The sequence below is a fragment of the Symphodus melops genome (assembly GCF_947650265.1).
Source record: "Symphodus melops genome assembly, chromosome: 5".
In the NCBI taxonomy this organism is placed as follows: Eukaryota; Metazoa; Chordata; class Actinopteri; order Labriformes; family Labridae; genus Symphodus; species Symphodus melops.
This window is the reverse complement of record NC_136695.1, coordinates 29,124,248-29,146,826: the sequence shown is the minus strand read 5'-3', so window position 1 is coordinate 29,146,826 and position 22,579 is coordinate 29,124,248. Positions and strand designations below refer to the sequence as shown.

Here is a 22,579-nt window from a genome sequence, read left to right as displayed (position 1 = left end):
GTGAAGTAGTGAAGTAGGAAATGTTTCAGCTAAAAAGGGAAATAAAGTTGTAATAAAATAAATAAATTAAATGTAATTTTTAAAGGATAAATTGGTAATTGTAGGTCATGTTGGTTTACGTTTTATCTGCTTGCATCGATACGTCTTTTTGTTTTTTTAGAATTAAAGTTTTCATACTTTTTAAAGTAAAGGGGCGTCAACGACACATCGACTAAATGGAGTTTTTAACGTCCCTATTTTTTGTCTGAACCCTGCAGACAAAACTTTGGGCGCAGGGAAACCCTCACAGCTCTTAAGGAAGCAACAAGCGTCCTCGCCTTCCTCCTTTAGACTAACAGTGTTTCAAGAGGTCAAAACTGACAAAGACAGGGTGACACACTGAATTAACCCCTGACACCCCCCACTCCCCCCCCCTCCACTGGCCCCGCCCATGAACCCTTAAAGCTGTTTTTCTTGCAGGAAAAAAAAAAGAAAAGATGGCCACCGGAGGTCAGATCCAACTCCAAAATAAACGGCCCCTCTTTCCTGAGGCTCAGCCATTTTTAATAGTGCAGATTTATTGTGCTGAGCTTTTTGGAGGGCGCTCATATGTATGTGGTCAGTAGCGCGTATGCAGACTGTGACCCAGCCTCCCTCTCACGTTACACCCTATTTATAACGTCCCCTCCGCCGGCTCCCCTCGTTCTGCAGTTCCTAGGAACCTCCTTCTGCTCCCAGCCTCGAGCTCCGGTCCCCCTGCTCCTCCTGACATCCGAGGAGGCTCTGCTGCAGCTCACTGTTTATCCTGTACAGCCTGGCAACCGGCCGCACGCTCAGGATTATCGCAGGACATCTACTAATAAACACGCTTCACTTTCCTCTCTGACTTTTTCAGGGATTTTTTTTTTTTTTTTTTTTTTGTGAAGTGAAGTGAAGGAAAAGAGTTTTGTGCAGTCGAGGGGAAAAGGAGAAGCGTCTCGGATATGTGTTTGGATTTTTTTGTTTTTCAATAACTCTTTTTTTAAAATCTAAATCTTCTGGAGGGTGTGTGTGTGTGTGTGTGAGTGTGAGTGTGTGTGTATCCCTGCGATGGATCACGCACTTTTCAGCTGCCTGCGGAACCCCCACGCCCCGGCTCAGGCCCTGCACCCCGCCTTCACTCAGTCCCCCCTGACCCTGCACGGACGCTCGGACCATGTCTCCTACCCGGACCTGGCCTCCTCTTCCTCCTCGTCCTCCACCTCCTCTCCCTCGCCCTGCATCATCTCCAGCTACCAGGTGGACGACGGCCTGTTTCCTGGGCAACATCACCACCATCACCCGCACCCCCACCCTCACCGCGGCCACCTGCCCTCCAGCAGCATCACCTCCCACCTCAGCACCACACGTCCTGGCACATCCCACAGATGCCCTCACCTGGGGGGGGCACACGCCACAACCTCTGTCACCCGCACTCCCTCTCGTCCCACGATAACGGGCCCGCGCCCTCTGACCTGGGCCACCCCGGTGCACCCAGTATGTGTGCCAGCACCCCCAGTCTGGGCAGCGGCAGCACCCCTACGGGGGCCTCCTGCGTGCCTGCAGACTTTGGCAGACAGACTCTGTCACCTGCTGAGGCCGAGAAGAGGAGCGGCAAGAGGAAGAGTGACAGTTCAGGTAAGAAGAGCTGACTTCACATTTTAAGATTTCATCCTGCAGACGAGTTGCTACAAATATTCGGAATTAAAAAAAAAAAACGTTTTCGTCATATTGCAACGTGAGAATATTAGAGCGAGAAAAAAACAGCCTTAGTTTGATTTTTGCTTCTCAGACAGAATAAATAAAAATCTCTCTGGAAAGCAGTTTGCATCTTCTTGGATGCTGAAAAAAAAAAAAAAAAAAAAAAAAATCGTATTTCTGTCTTGTTTTGTATAAAATCCCATCCGGCTTGTTCGGACAGTAAAGATGTCACGGGTTGTAAAAGGCGACGCCGGCGCCTCGCTCCACACTGAACACCCTGACAGACGAGGCAGATTTTCAGGGTTTAATTTCGCTCTCAGTCCTGAAATAAATCTCTTAAAATTAAAGAAAAATGTTACGATGAAATATTTAATTTGAATATCTTTGGAGTAAAAAAAAGCAAACTGATTCATTTGATGCGCGTGAGTTATTAATTATTAAACGTTTTTAAGGACAAGTTAACAGTTTTATCCTTCAGGACTTGTTTGGTTTGTGTTCATTTTTTTATTTTCTTTTTTTACATAAATGCTGATCAGACATTTTGCACGTTCTGTGTTGTGTAAATGTGTAAAGTGAAAATGTGTCGTGAGCTGCAGGGACTTTTTTTTGCACGGCAGCGAGAGGCGGTCGCAGGTCTCTGTTTTTATTTGAAGGATTGTTTTTGAGTTTTTAATGTTTTTAAAAGGACAGTCGATAGAGTCAGACATCAAGAGAGAGAGAGAGAGAAGGAGCGGGGGAGAGAAGTTACAGGTTGGATTTGAACCCGGACTGCCGGCTTGGAGGACTTTAACCTCTGTACACGGTGTACACAGAAAGATAAAGGAGGAAGCACAAACCTTTAAATAACCTGAACATGAAATATATCATCTCAATTCTTCACAACAAAGAAAGGTGTTTTTATCGGCTCACTCGGAGGACGCCCTCTGTGGTGACCTGCACTCGTCATGGTCATCAATCACAGAGCGACAAAACCGCCCGGGTCGGGTCGCCGGAGTCCGGAGCGCTCGACCATTTCCAAGGAAAGTGTGCTCGTCGTTCTCCCCGTCAGTGGCCGTCAGCGCAGACTGACCCCCCCCCCCCCCCCCCCCCTTTAACGTCCCTGTTTTTGTACGCACAGAATAACACCTGCAGACCACCGACTCGCCCCTCTGTGTATAATTAACCCGAAGGCGTCTGATTCTGGTGGTCGCCACGGAGAGAGAGAGCGACTTCCTGTTGCTCGATTTCACTGCAGCAGAGCTTCTGACTGCTTTTTAAAAACAGCCAAAGAAGTTGATTTAATTTAATGATTTAGTTTAGAAGGAAATTAAAAAAAAACTCAAAATGTGCTAAAATCTCAGTTCTTGCTGATTTAACTAAAAGTCAAAACATCAGATTTACTTTTGTTTCCAGAATCATTAAAGTCAGAGATTTAAATGTAAAAAGTTGCAGTTGAATATTTCACCTCAGAGTTGAGGCCTCGGCCTTCACCCCCCCCCGTCACAAACCTCTCAGAGTACACGCTCATTACATGTGACGTGCACCCCACCCCCAACATGCTAACACCAATCAGGCTGATTATCGGGGGCCGTAGCGGGCCGCTGACTCAATCAGCTGTCTAAATATTACACAGCTGTCCGTTTGCACGACATCGAGCTCCGATTCAGGTTTCACCATCTGGACCAGAGACCGGAGAGAAAGCTGCGTTTAAATCCAGAAATAACAACAAAACCTGAGCGCTCATTTGAATGTTAGCCTCTTAAATATCACTCCGATATGAAGCACCTTGAACCCCCCTGTCCCCCCCCCCCCCCCCCCTTTGATTGGGCCACAGGGTGACCAAATGAGACGACGTCTCGCTCGGTTTGCTCTCAGCTTCCTCCGTTACCTGCTTGTTGAGTTTTTCTTGCAGTAAAATGAAATGAGAGTCACTCAGAGCGTTTGCATTTTTTATTTATTTCTTAAATCTAAATGTCTGGACACGCTGACGCTGTGATCGTTTTAAAGTGACGAGATGTGGAAGAATAAAAGAGTGCAGGTCTTCTCGTGCGTGAGATGATATTCTGCACGCTGCTCAGACGGGCTGAGCCGTCCTCACTCGGGATGACGCGCCCTGTCTGTCTGCCTCGGGGTATTTTTCTCTCATTATTCCAACCTTTTTTGTGGAGACATGAAAGTTGCAGCGGGGACCTAATTGCTGCGGTGTCGTGGCTGTGTCATAAAAGCCCGCCGCTCGTTTTAACTCCGCGCCTGCCGCTCTGAAAGCAGCTGGACGTGTTATTCTTTGATTTGTCTTTACACGGCGTCTGTGTTTACCAGACGGAGAGAGAGAGAGAGAGAGAGAGAGAGAGAGAGATAGAGAGAGAGAGACGCTTTCCGTTAGCTGCGTACGCTTGTTGGGAGTGCTCGGTTTGAAATTACAGGGAGGGAAACACGAGGTCAAAGGGGGCCCTGGACTCGAGCTAACGTCTGTGTTTCAACATAAAACTCGTGAAGGAATTCTTTCACTTTATATTTCTCTAAAACTCTGCAGAACTATACAAATAGAACTTTTGTAGACCTTCCCTAAAGAGTCATTCTGTCCAGAGAAAACCACTTAATTAGAAGGGAGATCCTCTTTCTGACAGAAAAACAGAACAACAGGGGATCCCTCGGGCTGGAAGTGGACTTTAACGTGTTTGTGGGTCTGGCTCGGTGTTTGCTGCACGACTATTTGCAGTCACGCTGCTGGAAGCGAGGCCCGCCGGATTAGCACACGCTGCAGGACAGGACCGCAGATGAATTAGCGTGCAATCACGGCTGCCTCCGAGAGCGGCGCGAGTCCAACGGAGGAACCGCAGCGGGCCCGAGCACGGCGGGAAAGTTCTGGAGAGCAAATTAAGCGTCCGGGTTTTCTTTTTGGAAAGTTTGTGGGAAAAAACAAAAGAGAGATTTTAAAGGATCGATCCGTTTTTATTTGTTTTGTTTGAGTTCACAGCTAAATAATCTAGAACGAGTGAGCAGGTTTAGAGCGTGCAAACATCAGTCCGTCAGCACGCTGCAGCGTTTAGCAACAACAACGTTCAGTTCTCTGAAGAGAAGTCAAACCGGCACTTTGCATTTTTTAAAATGAAGTTTAAACACGTTTAATAAGTTTCTATGAAGAATAAATCATTCAATCCATCCTTCATGAAAACACAACTTCATCAGAGAGCTGGACAGCCGAGCGCAGCCGGTCTCCACTGGCGGGTCGGGACCCTAAAAATCATTTCATCCAAACTGAAGCGAGTCTCTTTAAATAAATCTGATTGACTGGAAAATAAAATAAATGGTGATTTTTCAGGAAGCAGAAGTCGGCGGGTCCTGACGCCCGACACGTTGAGAACCAGTGGCCTAGCGGTTACGTCTCGTGCCCACGTGTGCAGAGTTTACAGAGCCGTGTTTTATTTTATTTGAATAGTGTGAAACTCAACTTTTTGTTTTTCTATAAATCCTGCGATATTCTCCCATCTCTCCTCTCGTTTAAATAATCAAATATAAACAGAGCCTCACTACTGCTGCACTCTCAGGAAATACAAGGAGTCAAGTTAAATTGAATGTTTGTGTGTGAATGTTTAAACGGACTTCCTCCTCGGCCTCTCTGCAGAGCTGTGAATGGAGGAAGACACCGGATCACTGCAGACTTTTCAGAGAGACACCAGATCGTGGTGCGTTCAGGGACAGACGTGTTAAACGTGTCTTACTGTCATCTGCTGAGCCCACTTTATTCTTCATAACCACCAAAGCTCTTCTAGAGACGAGTGTCGCGGATTAGCACCCGCTGAAAACACTTTTCAGTTTGTCTTTGTCGTGTCTGCTACTGTCAAATAAAACTGTGTTAAAATAAATATCCAGAGGAGTCCTCGCCGTGGTGGCCGTGGGTTTGAATCTGACCTCGGCCCTTTGCTGCATGTCATCCCTCTCTCTCTCTCTCTCCCGCTAACGTCCCCCGTCTCTCTTCAGCCGTCCTCTCTCATTAAAGTCGAGGTGGGCCTTTGATTATTTTCAAACACGACTGCTGCTCAGCAAAGATGAGGAAGAGTGTGAAGCTTTTTAATCACGCACTCAATCAGGCGTTTCTTTGTGAGGAAGACGATACACTTCTTCAAATGTGGAAAAAAGAAAACTTTTAATTTAATCACACAATTCGACCGGGTGTCTGTGACGCTTCGTAAAACAGCCAATCACAGTGAAGGAGAGAGAGAGTCGTAAATATCACACTCTGCTCCCTGCACACCACGTTAATGTAAGCACAAACAAACTAGCTAAGTGTAAATTGTTAGCCGCCGTGTAGCTACGCTATTAGCATCTACAGTCAGTCTGCTGTAACGCACCACAGGACTGAGCGGGACCTCAGGTGATGATCTGATTGACTGTTAGAGCCGGGCAGCAGGGAGTGGCCGTTAGCTGCTGAATGCTGCGTATTTGATGGCTGTCTCCGACATGCTGATGTGATTGGTTGCTTACGGGTACCCCTGGACCTGGACCTGGAGCGTGCACTACAGTGCTGCTTGTTCCATGTCAGCTTTAAAACTTTGATTTAAAAAAAAAAATCTACTTTATGTTTGTATGAACTTTTTTGTCTTCTGCAGCTTCTTCAAAACACAGTTTTACCTTTTTTAGCGAAACATGTTTGTACATCTTTGCACGCAATCCAAACGTTTCATCCGTTACGTCTGTGACGTTTTAGGATGAACAGAAAATGCAAATCAAGGAACAAAAAGCCCAGAAAGAGAAAGACTTTTATTTTTGTATTTAATTCACTTCTCCGTGTCCTGCCAAGTCATTTTGTTCCGTATTTAACAGATTGAGTTGCAGCAGCCGATACTTTTAAGACTGGGACAAATTAAAGCCATGTTGGCAGTTTGCGAGTCAGACGATTGTAACGGCCCAGCTGCCACATGTGAGGCCGCCGTGAGGCCGCCGTGAGGCCGCCGTGAGTCCTTCCAGCCGCTTAAAGTGTTCATAAACAACGAGCGAACAATAAATGTGACTGACAGCTCCCATTGTTTCTCTTACCTTTCTTTTCTTCACCCCCCCGCCAACTTGCACCTGCCACATAACGGGCGCTTTGTTTTTTTTTGGTCTGCATATAAATCTGCTCTGAGTGGAACTGAAAACCTGTGCGGTGTTTGGTTTCAGAGTCCCAAGACGGGAATTACAAGTCAGACGTGAGCAACAAACCCAGGAAGGAGAGGACGGCGTTCACCAAGGAGCAGATCCGAGAGCTGGAGGCCGAGTTCGCCCACCACAACTACCTAACCCGACTAAGGCGCTACGAGATCGCCGTCAACCTCGACCTCACTGAAAGACAAGTACGTCCCCGCCACCCACAGCTTCTTTCCCCCCTGGGTTTAGACATTACTGACCCCCCCCATTAGCACATTAATGCCATGTTGTGAAAACAGAGTCGGCCCCGGGACGACCACGAGGAGGCTTTTCGGCTCGCTACTGTGTTTTTGTAACTCTGGTGCGAGGGGCTATTGTGCTCCAGATGTGGCTGTGTGACGGGACTATCATATTCCAGATGTTCCTGTCTATTCTTTCAGGCAGGCCAGAACCAAAGCAGGGAGACGGGTTGGAGGAAACGCTGTCTAGCAAGTCACTTCCTCTCTCCTATTACCCCTGAAAGCACAAATTGGTCTCCGAGCTCCGAGCGTGGGCCGGCTGCTGTAAAAAAAACAAAAAACGCAGGCGCTTGAAATAAATAACAGGAGACAAACGGTTGGGGGAAGGAAACGGCGAGCAGCCTGTTGTTCTCCGACACCCGCTTGGAAGCTATAAGTCACACTTAGCTGACGCCCTGTCAGTGATACGCTGCAGTGTGATACAGTGAACGAGGGGAGTACGACATACGCACCAAAGATCCCAGTTTTCCCCGAATTGTTCGGGATAATAACGAGTCCGATTCGATGTTTTTTTAGTGATTAGATTTAAAATTTTTTTTTAAAAAAACAGAACACCAAGGGCTCATTATGTGAAAGCAGCAGCTCTTTAATGTGCCTGCTGGTTTACAAGGTCCAGATTAAGGAGAGCAGCCATCATTAAAGCGGGCATGTTCTCATTAGAATTAATACCTATTCAAATCCAGTGTAATTTGTATTTAACCCACTTCCCCGTGAGCCAATTGGGACCAATCTGCAAAAAACATTAGATGCTCAATGGAACTCATTCAGCCGTGGACGATGTGGGACATGAGGTGTTTTGGCAGAAAAAGTAATATTAGTAAATGCTAATCACATGCTTAAAGTCAGGTTTGGTCATTTTCTCCTGATCCACTTTTTTAAGATGTTTGTTGAACTTGTCTTTAGGTCCTGATAGACATTAATAACTCAGGTTCTCTGAAAAAGGAACAAAGTAAATCCATCATCTGTATCAGTTTGTAAGTTTGTAAAAACTTCAACCAATGTCTGCCACGAGGTACCAATCTGATGAACCAATCACAGGCCTCCCTGTCTCCCTGCTCTCTGATGAACCAATCACAGCCTCCCTGTCTCTCTGCTCTCTGATGAACCAATCACAGGCCTCCCTGTCTCCCTGCTCTCTGATGAACCAATCACAGGCCTCCCTGTCTCCCTGCTCTCTGATGAACCAATCACAGCCTCCCTGTCTCCCTGCTCTCTGATGAACCAATCACAGCCTCCCTGCTCGTTCTCTACCTCTTGCGTGCTCTCGCTCACACTCAGAGCTCGTCACCGATGACGGAGTTTATACGGAGAGTTTAATTACCGCTGAATGAGACGACGTTGTTTCTATACAATGAAGAGATGAGCTAAAGTCAGCTTCTGGAGGAACAAGCGCTCATGCATGTAAGTGAGGGGGCGTGGCTTTAGGGGGAGCACAGATGGGAGGGGTGTGGCTTTATAGGGAGCACATGAGAGGGGGTGTGGCTTTAGAGGGAGCACAGAGGGCAGGGGGTGTGGCTTTAGAGGGAGCACAGGGGGGATGGGGTGTGGCTTTATATGGAGCACATATGAGTGGGGGTGTGGCTTTAGAGGGAGCACAGAGGAGAGGGGCGTGGCTTTATATGGAGCACATATGAGAGGGGGCGTGGCTTTAGAGGGAGCACAGAGGAGAGGGGCGTGGCTTTATATGGAGCACATATGAGAGGGGGCGTGGCTTTAGAGGGAGCACGAGGGAACGCTACTTTTCGAATCATGCTAGTTTTAGAAAATTACCAACCCTACCTTTAAAGGACATGCAGCTGCTGAATTTGTGTTTCTATAGGAGAACACGTCCCTCAAAAAAGTCTCAGATTGGTCCGTTGAAACAGAACCAGCTATGTGTTCAGAACAAAGAACAGACCCTGAGATGCGTACTCGACACCGAAGATGCTAAAATGTCGCCTTAACAAACGTATAACAACCGTCGAGGAACATTTACGAGTGTCGATATGAAGGGTGTATCAGGGTGTGTTAGAGGAAGTTCATGGTGCTAAAACTTGACAGTTTGCTACCTCAAAGGCCTCTACCTGTGTGTAAAACACCTACAGGTGTGTGTTGCTGTTTTTACAAGGTTCTTTAAGAGAGAGAGAGAGAGAGAGAGAGAGAGGGAGAGGGGGGAATTACACGATTGGAAATGAGCCACAGGACAGATTTGAACCCAGACTGCCCGCTGCACACTCACCACTCGGTGACTGTCGCCCTGGTAAATCGATTTTTAAAGAATTTAATCACTTTCCCATCCTTCAGCATGAACACGTGTTTGTTTAATAAAGTGAAGCAGATATGAATTAGTGAGGACTGACGTGCCGGAAATGAGCCACAGGCCAGATTCAAAACCTGCTCCATTCATGCGCGCACTAACCACTAGGCCACAGACGGCCCCTGCAGGAGCGTTTTTTAAGTTCCTGTCTAATGTGAGCAGTAAACCTGCACAGCTGCATTTAGCTTTCCGTTTGTTCCAGTCGAAGGAAGGAATGAAAAAAAAAGCTTGACGTGAAAAATGATGAATGCATCACAAACGGTGTCGCTAACCTCTCGCCTTTAGCTTTAAATTACAGAAGGTGTGACAGACTTTGAAGGAGTACCTCCATGTCGGGGAGAACTCCTTTAAACTCCACACGCCCACGACTCACAGAGCCTGCCGTCATTATTCCACTCCAGCCTCCCAGACTGTTGCAATTAATCTTTTTTTTTTTCTTCTTGTGGCTCGAGGCGGCATAAAGAGCGCATGAAATTCCTCCAGCTTGAGCTGCGTTAGTTATGAGTGACGTCGGGCTTTGTCAGGGGAAATATACAGCCAGGAGATGGTGAGGTAAATATTGGCCGTGCAAACAGCTGGCTGTATGCGGAGCTTGATTTATACAGCATGAGCTGTTTGGACTTTTTTTTTGATTGATGTTTCATTAAAGGCCGTGGTCGAGGTGGAGGCCAAATCTGCTCGGTGTTTGGAGTTTACACATGCAGAATTGAACTTTTTGTTAGAAATATCCCCCAATAAACATTTGTGTAAAGACGTGCAGAAGTCTGGATCAAAGCAGGCTTCATTTTGTTTGAAAAGGAGTGTTTTTATAACCTCTGGTGCTCGTGTAACTGTGAGTACGTGCGCAGTGATTTACAGTAAGTGAGGATATGAATAGGTTGTCTGAGTCGCTCTGAGAAAAGGTTGCCCCGTGTTTACATAATCTTACATAGACTTGCAAATATTGTACTTTTAAACACGTGTTGAATTAACAGTTTATTGACATGTTTGATGCTAGAAGAAACAGCAGAGGAGTAACACGACCTGCTGACGCTCCGATGCTTAAATGAGCGCTCGCGTACGCAGACGTCACAGAAGCTGCACGGGTAGCGAGATATAAACGTCGTCACTTGTCGCTCTTGGTTGGAGGATTTCTTGAATATTTCAGGATGTGCACCTTACCCTGAAGGTGTACGATTTTATAGTTTATGAAATAAAGTTTGCTAAATCTGTGATTTGAAACGTTTTCACAAAAATCCTGAGAAAATCTCTGGAAGTTATCAAGCACGACGATGTTTTGAAATCCTTCTGGCCCTCGTACTGACACTGGAGCTAGACTAGTCCAGACCCAGTGTAGGTAAGAGGGCCTGAAGTGTGCGTGTGAATACTTGGTTTGGCATCAGACTCTGACATATATAAGTGATCTTTTGCTGGACTCCCCCCCCCCCTCAGAAAAGGCCTGTAAAGAATCCGAGGTGAGACTCAGCACGACGTCCGCTCCTGACGTAAAACACAAACGTTTGAGCTGTCAACTCACTTCCTTACCATGTGACCGCTCAGACCCCCAAGTATGACAATCCCCAAAAATAAACTCCCCCCCCCCCTCCCTTCCTCGCCCTTCTGTGCGTGACAGGAGCGAGCCTCCTTTCACCTCCTGCCCCCTCCTCCATGTGTCGACACTCAGAAGGCCCCTGCTGCCTCTTGACGTGCACGCCGTTTTAAGCAACAGCTTAATCATCACTCTGAGAGACGTAAATACGGCGGAGGCTGTTGAGTCAGGGAAAAACAGGTCAACGCCAAGAAGCAGACGGAGCAGAACATCCACACGTAACTGCTGCAATCGATCCGACTGACAAACATTCACAGAAACTTTTTGTCAGTCTTTGCTTCCTGGTTATTTTTTCTCCTTAAGAGGAGCACGTTTGAACTTCTCCGTTTTCTTCGCAGGTAAAGGTGTGGTTCCAGAACAGGAGGATGAAGTGGAAAAGAGTGAAGGGCGGCCAGCAGGGGGCAGCAGCTCGAGAGAAAGAACTGGTGAATGTGAAAAAGGGGACTTTGCTGCCGTCAGAGTTTTCTGGCATCGCAGCGCTCCACCACTCGACGGACTCCTTAGCCAATGAGGACAGTCACGACAGCGACCAGAGCTCCGAGCACGCTCAGTTATGATGTCCAGTTCCCTCCACGAAGAATCGGCCCTGCGTCTGACTCAGGACCGCCTCCATTAGGACTGCTGTTTGCTGATTTGCCATCGTCATACAACGATGCTAAACAAGTGTACAAATGTACAGATGAGTTGTGTGTAGAGATGCCATCATGCAGGCAGGGTGTAAAGTTCAAGCACACAAAGGGGACGTTGACTTTTTAAAAGCACCGTTGGTTCAAAATAAGCCAAAAAAAAAAAAAGGAAGAGCATTAAAATTTCAAATTTGATTTTTTCCCTTTTAAAAAAAATAAAATAATAATCACTGAATGAAATTAAGAAAACACTTTAAAGTCAAACAGTTTGAAACATTCCATGTTTTGTGCTCTGACAGAAGCTTCCAGAAAACGTTCAGAAAGACGGACGACGCGAGCGCAGAGCACAGACAGGAAGTGTGACGCTCTGTATGATCTGGGTGTGTCTCGGACGTCGACCACCGTTGAGCCTCAAAGTCTTCGATTTGCACTGTTAAACAAACACAGTCCGTTTTTTGCTGTATAAATTGTTTTCACGTCATTGATCAAATCAAGTTAGCCGAGCTAATATAAATGATCTGTAAATAATTCTCAGTGGTGTCTTACCTTAACGACTCTTTTATATCCACATTATTCAGCACGGACGGTTCTTCAGTCAGCATGTCTCTACGATGAGAGGACATTTTGTAAACTAATCTGAAAACCTGATATGAGCTTTTTATTAAATCTTTTCAAGGATAGTTTGCAAAACTAATAAATTTAACCACTGGTACATTGATTTCTTTAAAGGGTTATTTTTTGGAGACATGAACGTGGATAGAGACGGGAATCGGAGAGAGAGCGGGAGTGAGGGATGACAGGTGGGAGAGGAGCCACAGGTTGGATTTTTGAACACAGGCCGCTTGCTACACGGGGCATGCACAAAAACCTCTAGGCTACCAGCACCTCTGGTAATTGATTTCAGCATAATTGAATCACTCTTTTCCATCCGTCAGCATGAATCCAGGCTGATGTGCGTGCGTGTTTCAAAAAGTGAAGCAGATATGAATTAAACATCGCTGAAAGTGTAGAAAGCTGGTGATGGGGGGGTGCGTGCTAAATTCACCTTCGCCGCAGGCAGGGTCGGGACTCCTGCCAAGACGGGGAGAGTGAACCCGCAAAAGGATCGGATTCTATTACGAAATCAAGTTGAAAATAATTTCATGACATGAGCTCGCCTTTCAGCACGTTGTGATTGTGCATTCTGATTTTTCCAGGATGGACGTCAACGAAACCCAACCGAATGTAAACTCTGTAAATGTACTCTGTGCAAAGAGTTCACAAATAAGGACAGTCTCGTTCATCCACTGGACTTTAGCAATCCAGCATGTGCACAATATTAGCCCGGTTACCACATACATTTAACTTACATAAGTACAGGACACAGGACACTCACCTCCTAATATGGTCTTCCTTCATGGCCTTCATTGGCCTATCACAGCTGGCCTTCTTTAACGTTAAACTTCAAGCTGGAACTATTCCTGCAAGCATTTCCCCCTGAGATTAAATCATCAGTTAACTCTACAAAGTATGCTAACACTTTGGTCTGTAACTTATGTCATATAATGATAATAATAATCTTGACTTATCTTACAAAGTGTCCTTGACATTTATCCCAATTGACAGAAAAGAACAGATTCTAAGATGGCCTCACATCTGCAATTATCCATTTCAGCTGATTTAAAAGTCGCTCTTTGTCACATATTGACAGTTTTATCTAAAAGTTGACGTATTATAGCCTCTGTCCCCGCTTATCTGGCTCACTGTCTTATCATTTACAACCCCGCATGGACCGTCCTTTTTTCTTGCTTTGTCTGACCCAAGAACAAACTGTTAAAAGAGTGAGCGTTCAGCTTCTTCAGGTGACTCAGCCTTGTGTGGTGACCTCTCACCCTTTAAAAAAACAACAACACAGTCCTCTGAAGCATGCTAAACCGCTGCTAGCATCAGTCACTGGAACATGCTACCTGTGCTAGCAGAAGCACGCGGCCACCATGGGCAGATTACAAACAAGTCAAAATCCTTTATTTTAGATACTCATAAGCCGTCAAACAATATAGCAGCGCTAACAGGCTGTTTTAATACATGCTAAGTCCAGTATAGTGTTGGCAATGGTAACATTTAGCCAAAGCAAACAGAACAGCTAACCTTCCTGCAGCTAATGACTAACATCTAAAGAATCGAACAATGTAGAAGAGCTAACTAGCTATTAGTTGACTTACAATAACTAGTTAATTAGCAGCAATGGAAACTTTATGCCTAAACAACCACAGACCAAACTACAATACACAATACTTGGGTCTTTAAAATATAAATCGCCAACTGGCAACCAGCGCTAACTGATAATGTTTCAGCGCTAACTAGCTTCTAGTGGACTTCTGTAGTGTATGAATGTCAAGCTATTGCTTAAACATTTTTATTTTCACTTTCAGGCAACCAAAATCATTCAGTATTTCTCCTCATAGAGTTGTATTTACCACGTGATAGTGAAGCTTGTGGTTTCTTTAAGGATATGAGTAAAAATTGAGAAATCCACTGAGGGGGGGGGGGGGGGGGGGGGGGAAGGGGGGCAGGGGGGGATCTTGTCTTTGTTAATACGGCCCTGTTGGGTTTACATTCATGTCTTTTTCCATTCAATCATTCACAAACACAACAGGAGTTGTGCATGTGAATATATGAAGGGATGAGTAACTTGACCTGCTGGGTCTCAAAAGCTCAACTCAAACAAAAACACTTTGTGCTGCAAACACAAACTCTCGCGAGATCAAGTGACACAAGACACGTCACTTAGAAGTCCCACCACCTCAGATACATTTCCGTCCTATAAATGCAGCGGGATGAGCAGATTAAAAGTATCGATAAACCTCCAGCTGCCTTGAACTCACCCTGACTCATTTCCTGAATATGACAAGTTAGCGCACGAGCTCCCCTTTCGTAATTGACCTACTTTTACTGAGAGAGAAAGAGAAAAACAAGCGTGTGTTATATAACGGAGGAATTCGGCCCTGGGAATCGTGCACAGTGTGGGGCATCGCACCTGCACAGGTAGTATAAAGCTCACCTGCAGCAGAGGGGAGCGCGCGCGCGTGGGGCTGGCTGTCAGTGGCTGGAGCTGCAGAATGGATCTCCGCTCGATGTCCGCGGGTGTCCGTGGCATGTTTTTCATGCTCACACCGAACGAATCATCCTTTGAGAAAGTGGAAGAAGTTCCTCAGTATGTGCAGCAGGTGGGTACATCCTCACTCTCACTCACTTCAAGCATTCAGTCAGAACTTGTGATGACAAAGTAAGCAAAACAAAACTCACTGTCACGTGCGCCTGCAAGAAGCCTGCAAGGTTTCCTTTTCGCGTTGATGTTGTAAAACATGCACTCAAAAGTTCACAGTGAACTGCATTCTGAACAATGAAATACTGAAACAAACAATTGTCAGAAACTATATTAGATATCAATAAATTGTTTTATTTTTTCAGCAGAAATCAGAAACATTCAATTAGTCTAATGTAAATATTTGCACAGCTTTTTGTTTGTGACGTGACAACATACCACATGTATGTTTTCTCTGTTTGTCATTTGATAAAGTTAATAACCACCTGTGGAATAAATGATTAATCATTAGACAAGGCACATTAACTTATGAAATTTGAATTGCTTCTCACAAGACATTGAAAGCATCACGAGGACAAAAAGAAAAATAAACATTGAAAAAAAGGGCTTTTAAAAGTTATTACAACAAACAATTAAAAAATAAAACAGAAGATGATGCCTAAAAAGACATTTTCAAAATAAGAGTCTCAGTGATGCACAGTTAAAATAAAGAGAGTCTTCATCCTGGATTTCAGCTGAACTTCGGCTTTCTGGGACTTTGTTCTGATAAACGGAGCGCATAAACTTCTGCATGTTCGGTATTGACTCTGGGGGCAGAGAGCTGCAGACATGAGCGGTCTGTGTGGTTCAGAATATATCACATATGTGTTTTGGCTGGTATGTTAATGTATGGTTATCATGATTTAAGTATTTGTATTAAACACCTGAATCTATTGCAATAAATCAAAAACACAAAGCTGACTTTCTCACTCAGCAGCTGCACAAAGGTCTTTGTATCATGGCCATTCTTTGAACCAGGTAAAGCTAATAATCAGCTGTAACTGTAACTTTAGTACCAAAGTATAGTGGAAAGAAATTGTTGTATGTTGTATTTTATTTTGAAGGGACATGTTGCAAACAGGTCTGTAAAACATGGAGAACAGCAGATAGACACAGAGTCAAAGCTGATTTGCAGTTGTTATTTCTGTTTTGAGCACATTTGTCTTGTATGGTGCAGATGTAGTTTTGTCCCTAAACCATTCAGCGCTTTATAAACCAGCAACGGTATTTTAGAATCTATTCTCTGACAGACTGGGAGCCAGTACAAAGACCTCAGAACTGGACTGATGTGATCCACTTCCATGGTCTTAGTTGAAAGTCTTGGCGCAGCCTTTTGGATCAGCGACAGTCGTCTCACTGATGTTTTTGGGAGTAATCAAGTTGACTGAAGATAAATACAAAGACAAGATTTCCCAGATCCTGTTAAGACACAAGTCCTCTAATCTGGCTGACTTTTAAACTTTAGGTCTGAGTCCAGCAGTACACCCGGACTTTGTAGCTCCCTTAGTTGTTTTTAATCTTAAAGGTGACATATTCTGTAAACTCCTCTCCTTCATGTTACTCCAACATGTGTCTCTAGTCTGTCTAAAAACCCCCCAGTGATGAGAAAAGTCCATCCTCTCCGTCTTCTGCCTGCTCCACTTTTCAGAAAATGTGTCCTCAAACAGGCCGTTTGGAGGTGTTCCCTTCATGACATCACAAAGGGCAGTAGCCCCTCCCCCAGGTGGGTGACACTCCCACAGCTAGGTGTTTGTTCTGCCCTCTGAGTCTGCCTTCTCACCGTAAACAATAGGACATGGAGCCAGAAAGCACAGAGTACACCCGAGCCCTTCCAGAGAGGGGGCGTGGCCAGACACAGCTCATTTACATATTTAAAGCTACAGACACAGAAACAGCCTGTTCTGAGCAGGGCTGAAATAGAGGGGTTTATAGACATGATCAAATACAGGATCAGAGTGGATTTACAACAACACACTTCACACACATGATGAAGAGGAGCGAGGACACTGATTTCACCTGAAGAGGAGGAGATCATGTGACCTTTAATGTCCAAAGCTACGTGCTAGACTTTTAATCTAGACATGTAAATCTTGTTATCTTCTTGAGATAATGAATTCATGTCAATCATTTGTCTAAATGACCAAAGGGAAACCAGCGTTGTTATACCGACTGAATGTGATTAACAAGTTAAGCGACCAAGAAAACGACAGGAATAGTTTTTTAATTAAAGGGAAAACTGAGTCGTTTTTTATAGCAATAATACTTATGTTCAGTTCATCCTATAAGTGCAATTTACTGTTTATTGTAAGTCAGAAAACAAGTCTGTAAGAAGGATATTTAAGTGGAACATTCAGTTTTGACAAAGAGTCTTTCTGACAAGTTCTAAGAAAAGAAAGATTTTCAACGTGCACAAAAAAAGGCTCATTTCAAATTTGTATTTACTTTCAGAAGTTGATCTTGCGACCCCCCCCCTCCCCCCACTTTGGGAACTACTGCACTAGGCCACCAGCTCTCCATCATCATTTCCTTCAGGATAATTTTGATCCTCCAAATCAGTGTTGTTGTAACTGATAAGAAAGATTATCCAACAGTGTCCAGAGGATCAATCAATAAAAAGAGGAAGGGCTCAATAAGACACGTTCGTCATCATGAGCCGAGTGTGAAATCGTCACACACGTGCAGACAAAGAACGACAGCAAACCTCTCCTTTCTCACACTCGTTCTGACAGCGAGGGTTTTTCTCCTCAATGTCATTTTTTACAGTGTCTCAGTTTTCATTTATTGCAGCGAATGTCTGGTGCAGGTTTCCCAGCACATGTTTGTCATGAGGTTTTATGGAGCACATCAGGGGAGGAGAACAATTACCCCCACAGCAGGAGTCCGTATTATCCACTACCCACCGTGATTAAACAGATTTGTAATAGCTGCAGGGTTTTATGGTGATAAAAGTCTGCATGGGTGTGTGAGGGCACTCTGTGACTCAGCACTTTGTCCTTAATTATTCTGCACCGCTGTTGTTCTCTGATCCCAGCAGGCCCAATTAATCAAGAAATGAAGCTAAAGACACAATCTTCTTACTCTGGAGTTGTTTGGAATAATGGGGTTTGTGTGTGTGTGTTTGTGTGTGCGTGTTGTTTCCAGGTCTCTCAGCTCGTCACTGATTTGAGAGCAAACACGATATTTTCCTCAAGTCAGCCGTGATAAAAGTCGATTGTCAGCCGACTTGTTTTCAACCAACATCAGTCGTCCATGACCCCATTAAAAAAAAAAAAAAAAAAAAAAAGGCTGTTTGGTGAGAATACGAACATCTGGCGGGCAAATGTTTTCGTGTTCGATGTAATGTCGAAACCCCGGAGAAAATAATATTATTGGACACCACAACAAACACTCCACAGGAGATGTCAGAGCATTTCGCAGCACAAAGTCGGACTTTTCTTTTTAAATGCGTTTTGAGATCAAAAAGCCACTTTGAAATATTTTCATTTGAACTCAAAAATTAGAACGAAGCCAACTCTGAGGGTAAGTATTAATCTGTATGAAGGATTTTATTGGACAGAATAAAACCTCAGAGCTCATCTCAGACCTCTGTCTCTACTCGTCGGCCTCGGTCCCTATTTCAGACGGAGCTCTCTGATTGGCTGTTCTGAGGTTTCATTTATCTGCAGCTCTCCTCACAGGTTCAGGAAAGCCCCCTTTGAGCACACCGCGTGTCGCCTCCTCTTCTTTTTCTTTTTCCACTAAAAGGGTTGACAACGCCAGCGCCACTTTCAACATTTCATCTGACATGTTTCTTTATCGGTCGGTCTTCTCGGATCATAACAACAGACGAACGCCGCCTGCTCGCCTGGAGAGTTATTTCCTCTCATGCATGTGCAGAACGTACGTACGATGTGTTCTAAGTCGAGCCCTGAAGAAGAGAACGGAGAGCTAATAAAGTTGAATAAAGAAAGAAGACAAGATATTTAAGAAACTCAACATAAGAGGCTTTTTCTTACGCCTCCTTTTTTTTTTATGCAAAGCACGAGAAGCAACTTTCTCTGCTGAATCGTTTGGGCCGAGCTGTGGAGAGCGCAGAGCTTCCAGAGGTAAAACTATGTGCTGCAGGAGAGAGAATAAAGGAGTGAAGGTTTCAGAATGATAATCTCTCTCTCAGCAGGTTTTGGAGGAGGTCTGCCTGCGCTGCAGCTCTGCAGTCTGCTGCCAGATGTTGGAGCGTTGCGTGTGATCGCTGGTCCCTGGTGACGCTCTCGTTCTCTGCTTGTGCACGCACATTTCACACAAACACACACACACACACACATTGCACACCTGCATGCTCGAGTGGAAGCCGTCACATGTGCATATGCACGTACACACACACGCACATGCACACTTCCTCCTCGGCCACCTGCAGATGTGCTCCTCAGCGGCTTGGCCCCGCCCCCTCATTCCTCGCTCTCAGCAGGGCCATGTGTCCCGCTTACGACTGTGCTCACTTGGTCAATGGGCGCCTTGGAGCTGCAGCTAACCAGCAGGTCTGACACGCCACTGGAGTCCAAGTCGTGACCTGTTTTCCAACTACCTCCCTCACTAATTGGTTCCATGTTTGACGGAGCCATTAAGAGGTTATTACATGTTTCCAGAGAACAGCGGCCTGTCACTGACTGTTTGTTTAGTCATGACAACTCACTAAAACTTTTCCCTTCTTTGCAGCGTTTGGTCAGTAGGACTTTATATCACTTCTGTTTGTGCCATGAAAAGAGACAAGACGTGACGGGGAGAGAAAAAAAGAACCGAGTCAGCGATATGATGTGGAAGAAGTCGAGTTGTAGCAGGAGAATAAAAAGAGCAGTTAGGTCCTTCTGCATTCATTCGTTTTTAGAGATTGTTTCTCGCAGCTCTCCTCTGACCGACGTTTGTGATCTGTGGTCGGCCAACGCTTTGTGGCTTTAGACCTGCTGCTTTTTGCCTCGCAGGGTGAAACAAACATCACGGATCACAAGACTTGAAAGTCCTCGAGCTTTTAGTTTATCTGCCAGAACAAATACGCACGCTGGAGGCTGCAGTGAACTTGAGACTGTCTTGTTTTCACAGTGTGTAGTGTTGCTGAATCATGATTCCCTGTAAATGTGTGTGTGTGCGCGTGTGTGTGTGTGTGTGTGTGTGTGTGTGTGTGTGTGTGTGTGTGTGTGTAGGCAACTCCTTTCTTCATTGGGCTGATGGTGCTGGAGACGCTGGTGGGCTTTCTGAAGACCGGATCCCCAGCGATTACACTCGGGGATGGACTCACCTCCATATCGTGTGGAATGATCTCCAGACTCCCCATGTGAGTGTGACTGAAGGAACTACACTTCCCACAATCCATTGCGATTCAAACGAGACTCAAACTTCTCACGACATGAATCTTTAATCTCGTGTTTCTTCTGTTGTTAATAATGTTGGTGGTTTGCGATCTGGTGTGTGTGGTTGCACTGACTGGGAGCTCTGGCCGCCTCGCTCAGGTTGCTGGTGAGAGGCTGCGAGCTGACGACCTACATGTACGTGTGGGACAACTACCGCCTGCTGGAGCTGCCCTGGGACTCTGCCTGGACCTGGTGGTTCTCCTTCCTGGGCGTTGACTTCTGCTACTACTGGGTCCACCGACTCGCTCACGGTACCGGCACAGCACACACACTGTCGAAGGTCACAAAACACGATTTATGGTTTCTATTAAGGTGTTCACTGGGATACCACTGTGATGGCCAGCGTTATTATGCCGCTGTTACCTGTTGTAGTGCACAGTCACCGCTAAATAGTGATTTTTAAAAAAAACAGCAGATCAGTCTGACCTCCTTGTCTCACGCTGTGAGGGTCATGTGGGTCAAGGAGTTCATCCTGAACTGGAGAAAAGTTCAGGAGGGGAAGAGTGAAAACATGGAAACAGGCTTTAGCTAACAGCACCACACAGAACCCCCCCCCCCCCCCCCCTCCCCCATGACACTCCTACGACACAAACAAACACCTACAAAGTGAGTTTACTTGATTCGTTTAGTTGTCAGGGACAAAAACAACATTCAGCTTCGTACCAGATTATAGCAGGTTGCTAATTTCCCCCGAGCTGCTGCAGAACGGAGCTCAGATGTAGATTTAGCTGCCTCTCTGAAGATAGCGCACGCATCATGCCTTTCTGGACCTCTTGGAGGAAGCAATTATTTTTGAGTTACGCGCAGCTGCTTCAGCGCTGCACACGTGTGAGGGGTCGTGGTCTCTGGAGGGCGTGTGGTCTCAACCCGCCCCCCCGGAGCGAGATGTATGCAGTCACGGGCTTTAGAGCTGCAAGCATCACTGTGAAACCATAAATAGACCTCTGAAGCTGCATGCTTTTTTTTTTTTTTTTTTTTTTTTGCAGAAGTGGATCAAGGTGTGTCAGCTCATTCATGCACATGCCAGCTGCTCGTCTGCCACACAGCTCGCAAGGAAAAAGAGGCGTTTATTTGTGGCCAGCGCTGCTGTTTATTTGTGTCAGTGTGCACATCGAGCCGCTCTGCCGTCTGGTCAGCACAGTTTTGGATGAAAGTCCACTGCGGCTGTGTTGGTGTTCGAACCTGGCTAAACACAAACTGTTTGTTTCTGCCTTGGCTCCAACACAGCTGGCCTCCATGAGCCCGAGGTGAGAGAGTGCGTTCCCTCAGGACGCCGCTCAAGGTTGTTTTCAGTTTGTTTCTGACATGCGTTGGAGGCGTGCTGGATGCTTCGACTGTCATGGTGTGTTTGGCTGTCTCAAGGGAATATACATGCTGTGTTGTTCTCTCTGCAGAGGAGGCCGTCTAATTAGGTGGGCGAGCATTTAGCTGCTGAGCGAGACGCTGGAATAAAGAGATGGGAACATGTGATCAAACAATCACGCTGTTTAAGTTTCAACCACTTTACAGACGGACCAAAGGACAGTGGAAGAAGTATCACAGTGATAGTGGTGCGTTGACTTGAAAAATCAATCGTTGTAAACCCGTGACCCCAAAAATATGAAATCCAAAGTCTGAATCTGAAAAAAGTCACATGGACTGAAAATGTTAAACATTCACGTCGGTATGCAAACGTCGAAAACCAACAGGTGTTGCAGCGATGGAAGCGGGCAGTGGAACTGCTTCAGATAGAAGTGATTGTACCCGAGCTAAAAAGCCTCTGCATGTTTCTAATAAGCTCCAGCAGCAGAAAGCTGCTCAAACTAGGATCAATGTTGGAGATGAAACATGGAGAGAGGTTAGAACGCAGAAAGCTTTACAGACCCATGCAGAGCTGGCTAAACACTGAAGCTACAGTGTCCACCACATGCAGAGCTGGCTAAACACTGAAGCTACAGTGTCCACCACATGCAGAGCTGGCTAAACACTGAAGCTACAGTGTCCACCACATGCAGAGCTGGCTAAACACTGAAGCTACAGTGTCCATCACATGCAGAGCTGGCTAAACACTGAAGCTACAGTGTCCACCACATGCAGAGCTGGCTAAACACTGAAGCTACAGTGTCCACCACATGCTGACCTGTGTGAGAGAAGGGGGCGGAGCCAGCTCTCTGTGAGGATCAGAGTTTAGACTGCAGTACTCATTTTAAACACTAGGGGGCGGAGCTACAGACTGCTCCTTTAATTGAATCCTTGATATTCGTTTGGCTTTGTCCCATGTGCCCTTGAGCAGGACACTTGATGGTTTTTTCTTGGCGGTCACTTTACCTCGACCATCGGTGTGTGAACGTGTCGATGTGAAAGAGCTTCGAGTCGTCAGAAGACGAGAAAATAAACACACACGCTCAGGTGCGTGGAGTGTGTTCTCCAGGTGAGGCCGAACGGAGGGTCCACGTGTGTGACCTTTGAATAAGAACAGCAG

General features: G+C 45.7%; 2 protein-coding genes across 2 annotated transcripts in view; both read left to right on the top strand.

The window, feature by feature from the left end:
- The first annotated feature begins 7 nt into the window (after positions 1–7).
- meox2a (mesenchyme homeobox 2a) lies at positions 8–12,331 on the top strand. The gene is given in 4 exon segments (XM_079344941.1): positions 8–1,330; positions 1,333–1,635; positions 6,838–7,010; positions 11,326–12,331. Coding segments are annotated over 4 exon segments (957 nt in total). The 5' UTR covers positions 8–1,068; the 3' UTR covers positions 11,545–12,331.
- Positions 12,332–14,349: 2,018 nt separating this feature from the next.
- Positions 14,350–22,579, top strand: part of agmo (alkylglycerol monooxygenase) — a 33,153-nt gene continuing 24,923 nt past the window's right edge. Inside the window, exons 1-3 of the mRNA XM_079343630.1 lie at positions 14,350–14,819; positions 19,912–20,042; positions 20,218–20,369. Coding sequence (XP_079199756.1) covers positions 14,712–14,819; positions 19,912–20,042; positions 20,218–20,369 — 391 coding nt within the window. The 5' untranslated portion in view covers positions 14,350–14,711. The remainder of the gene's footprint in view (positions 14,820–19,911; positions 20,043–20,217; positions 20,370–22,579) is intronic.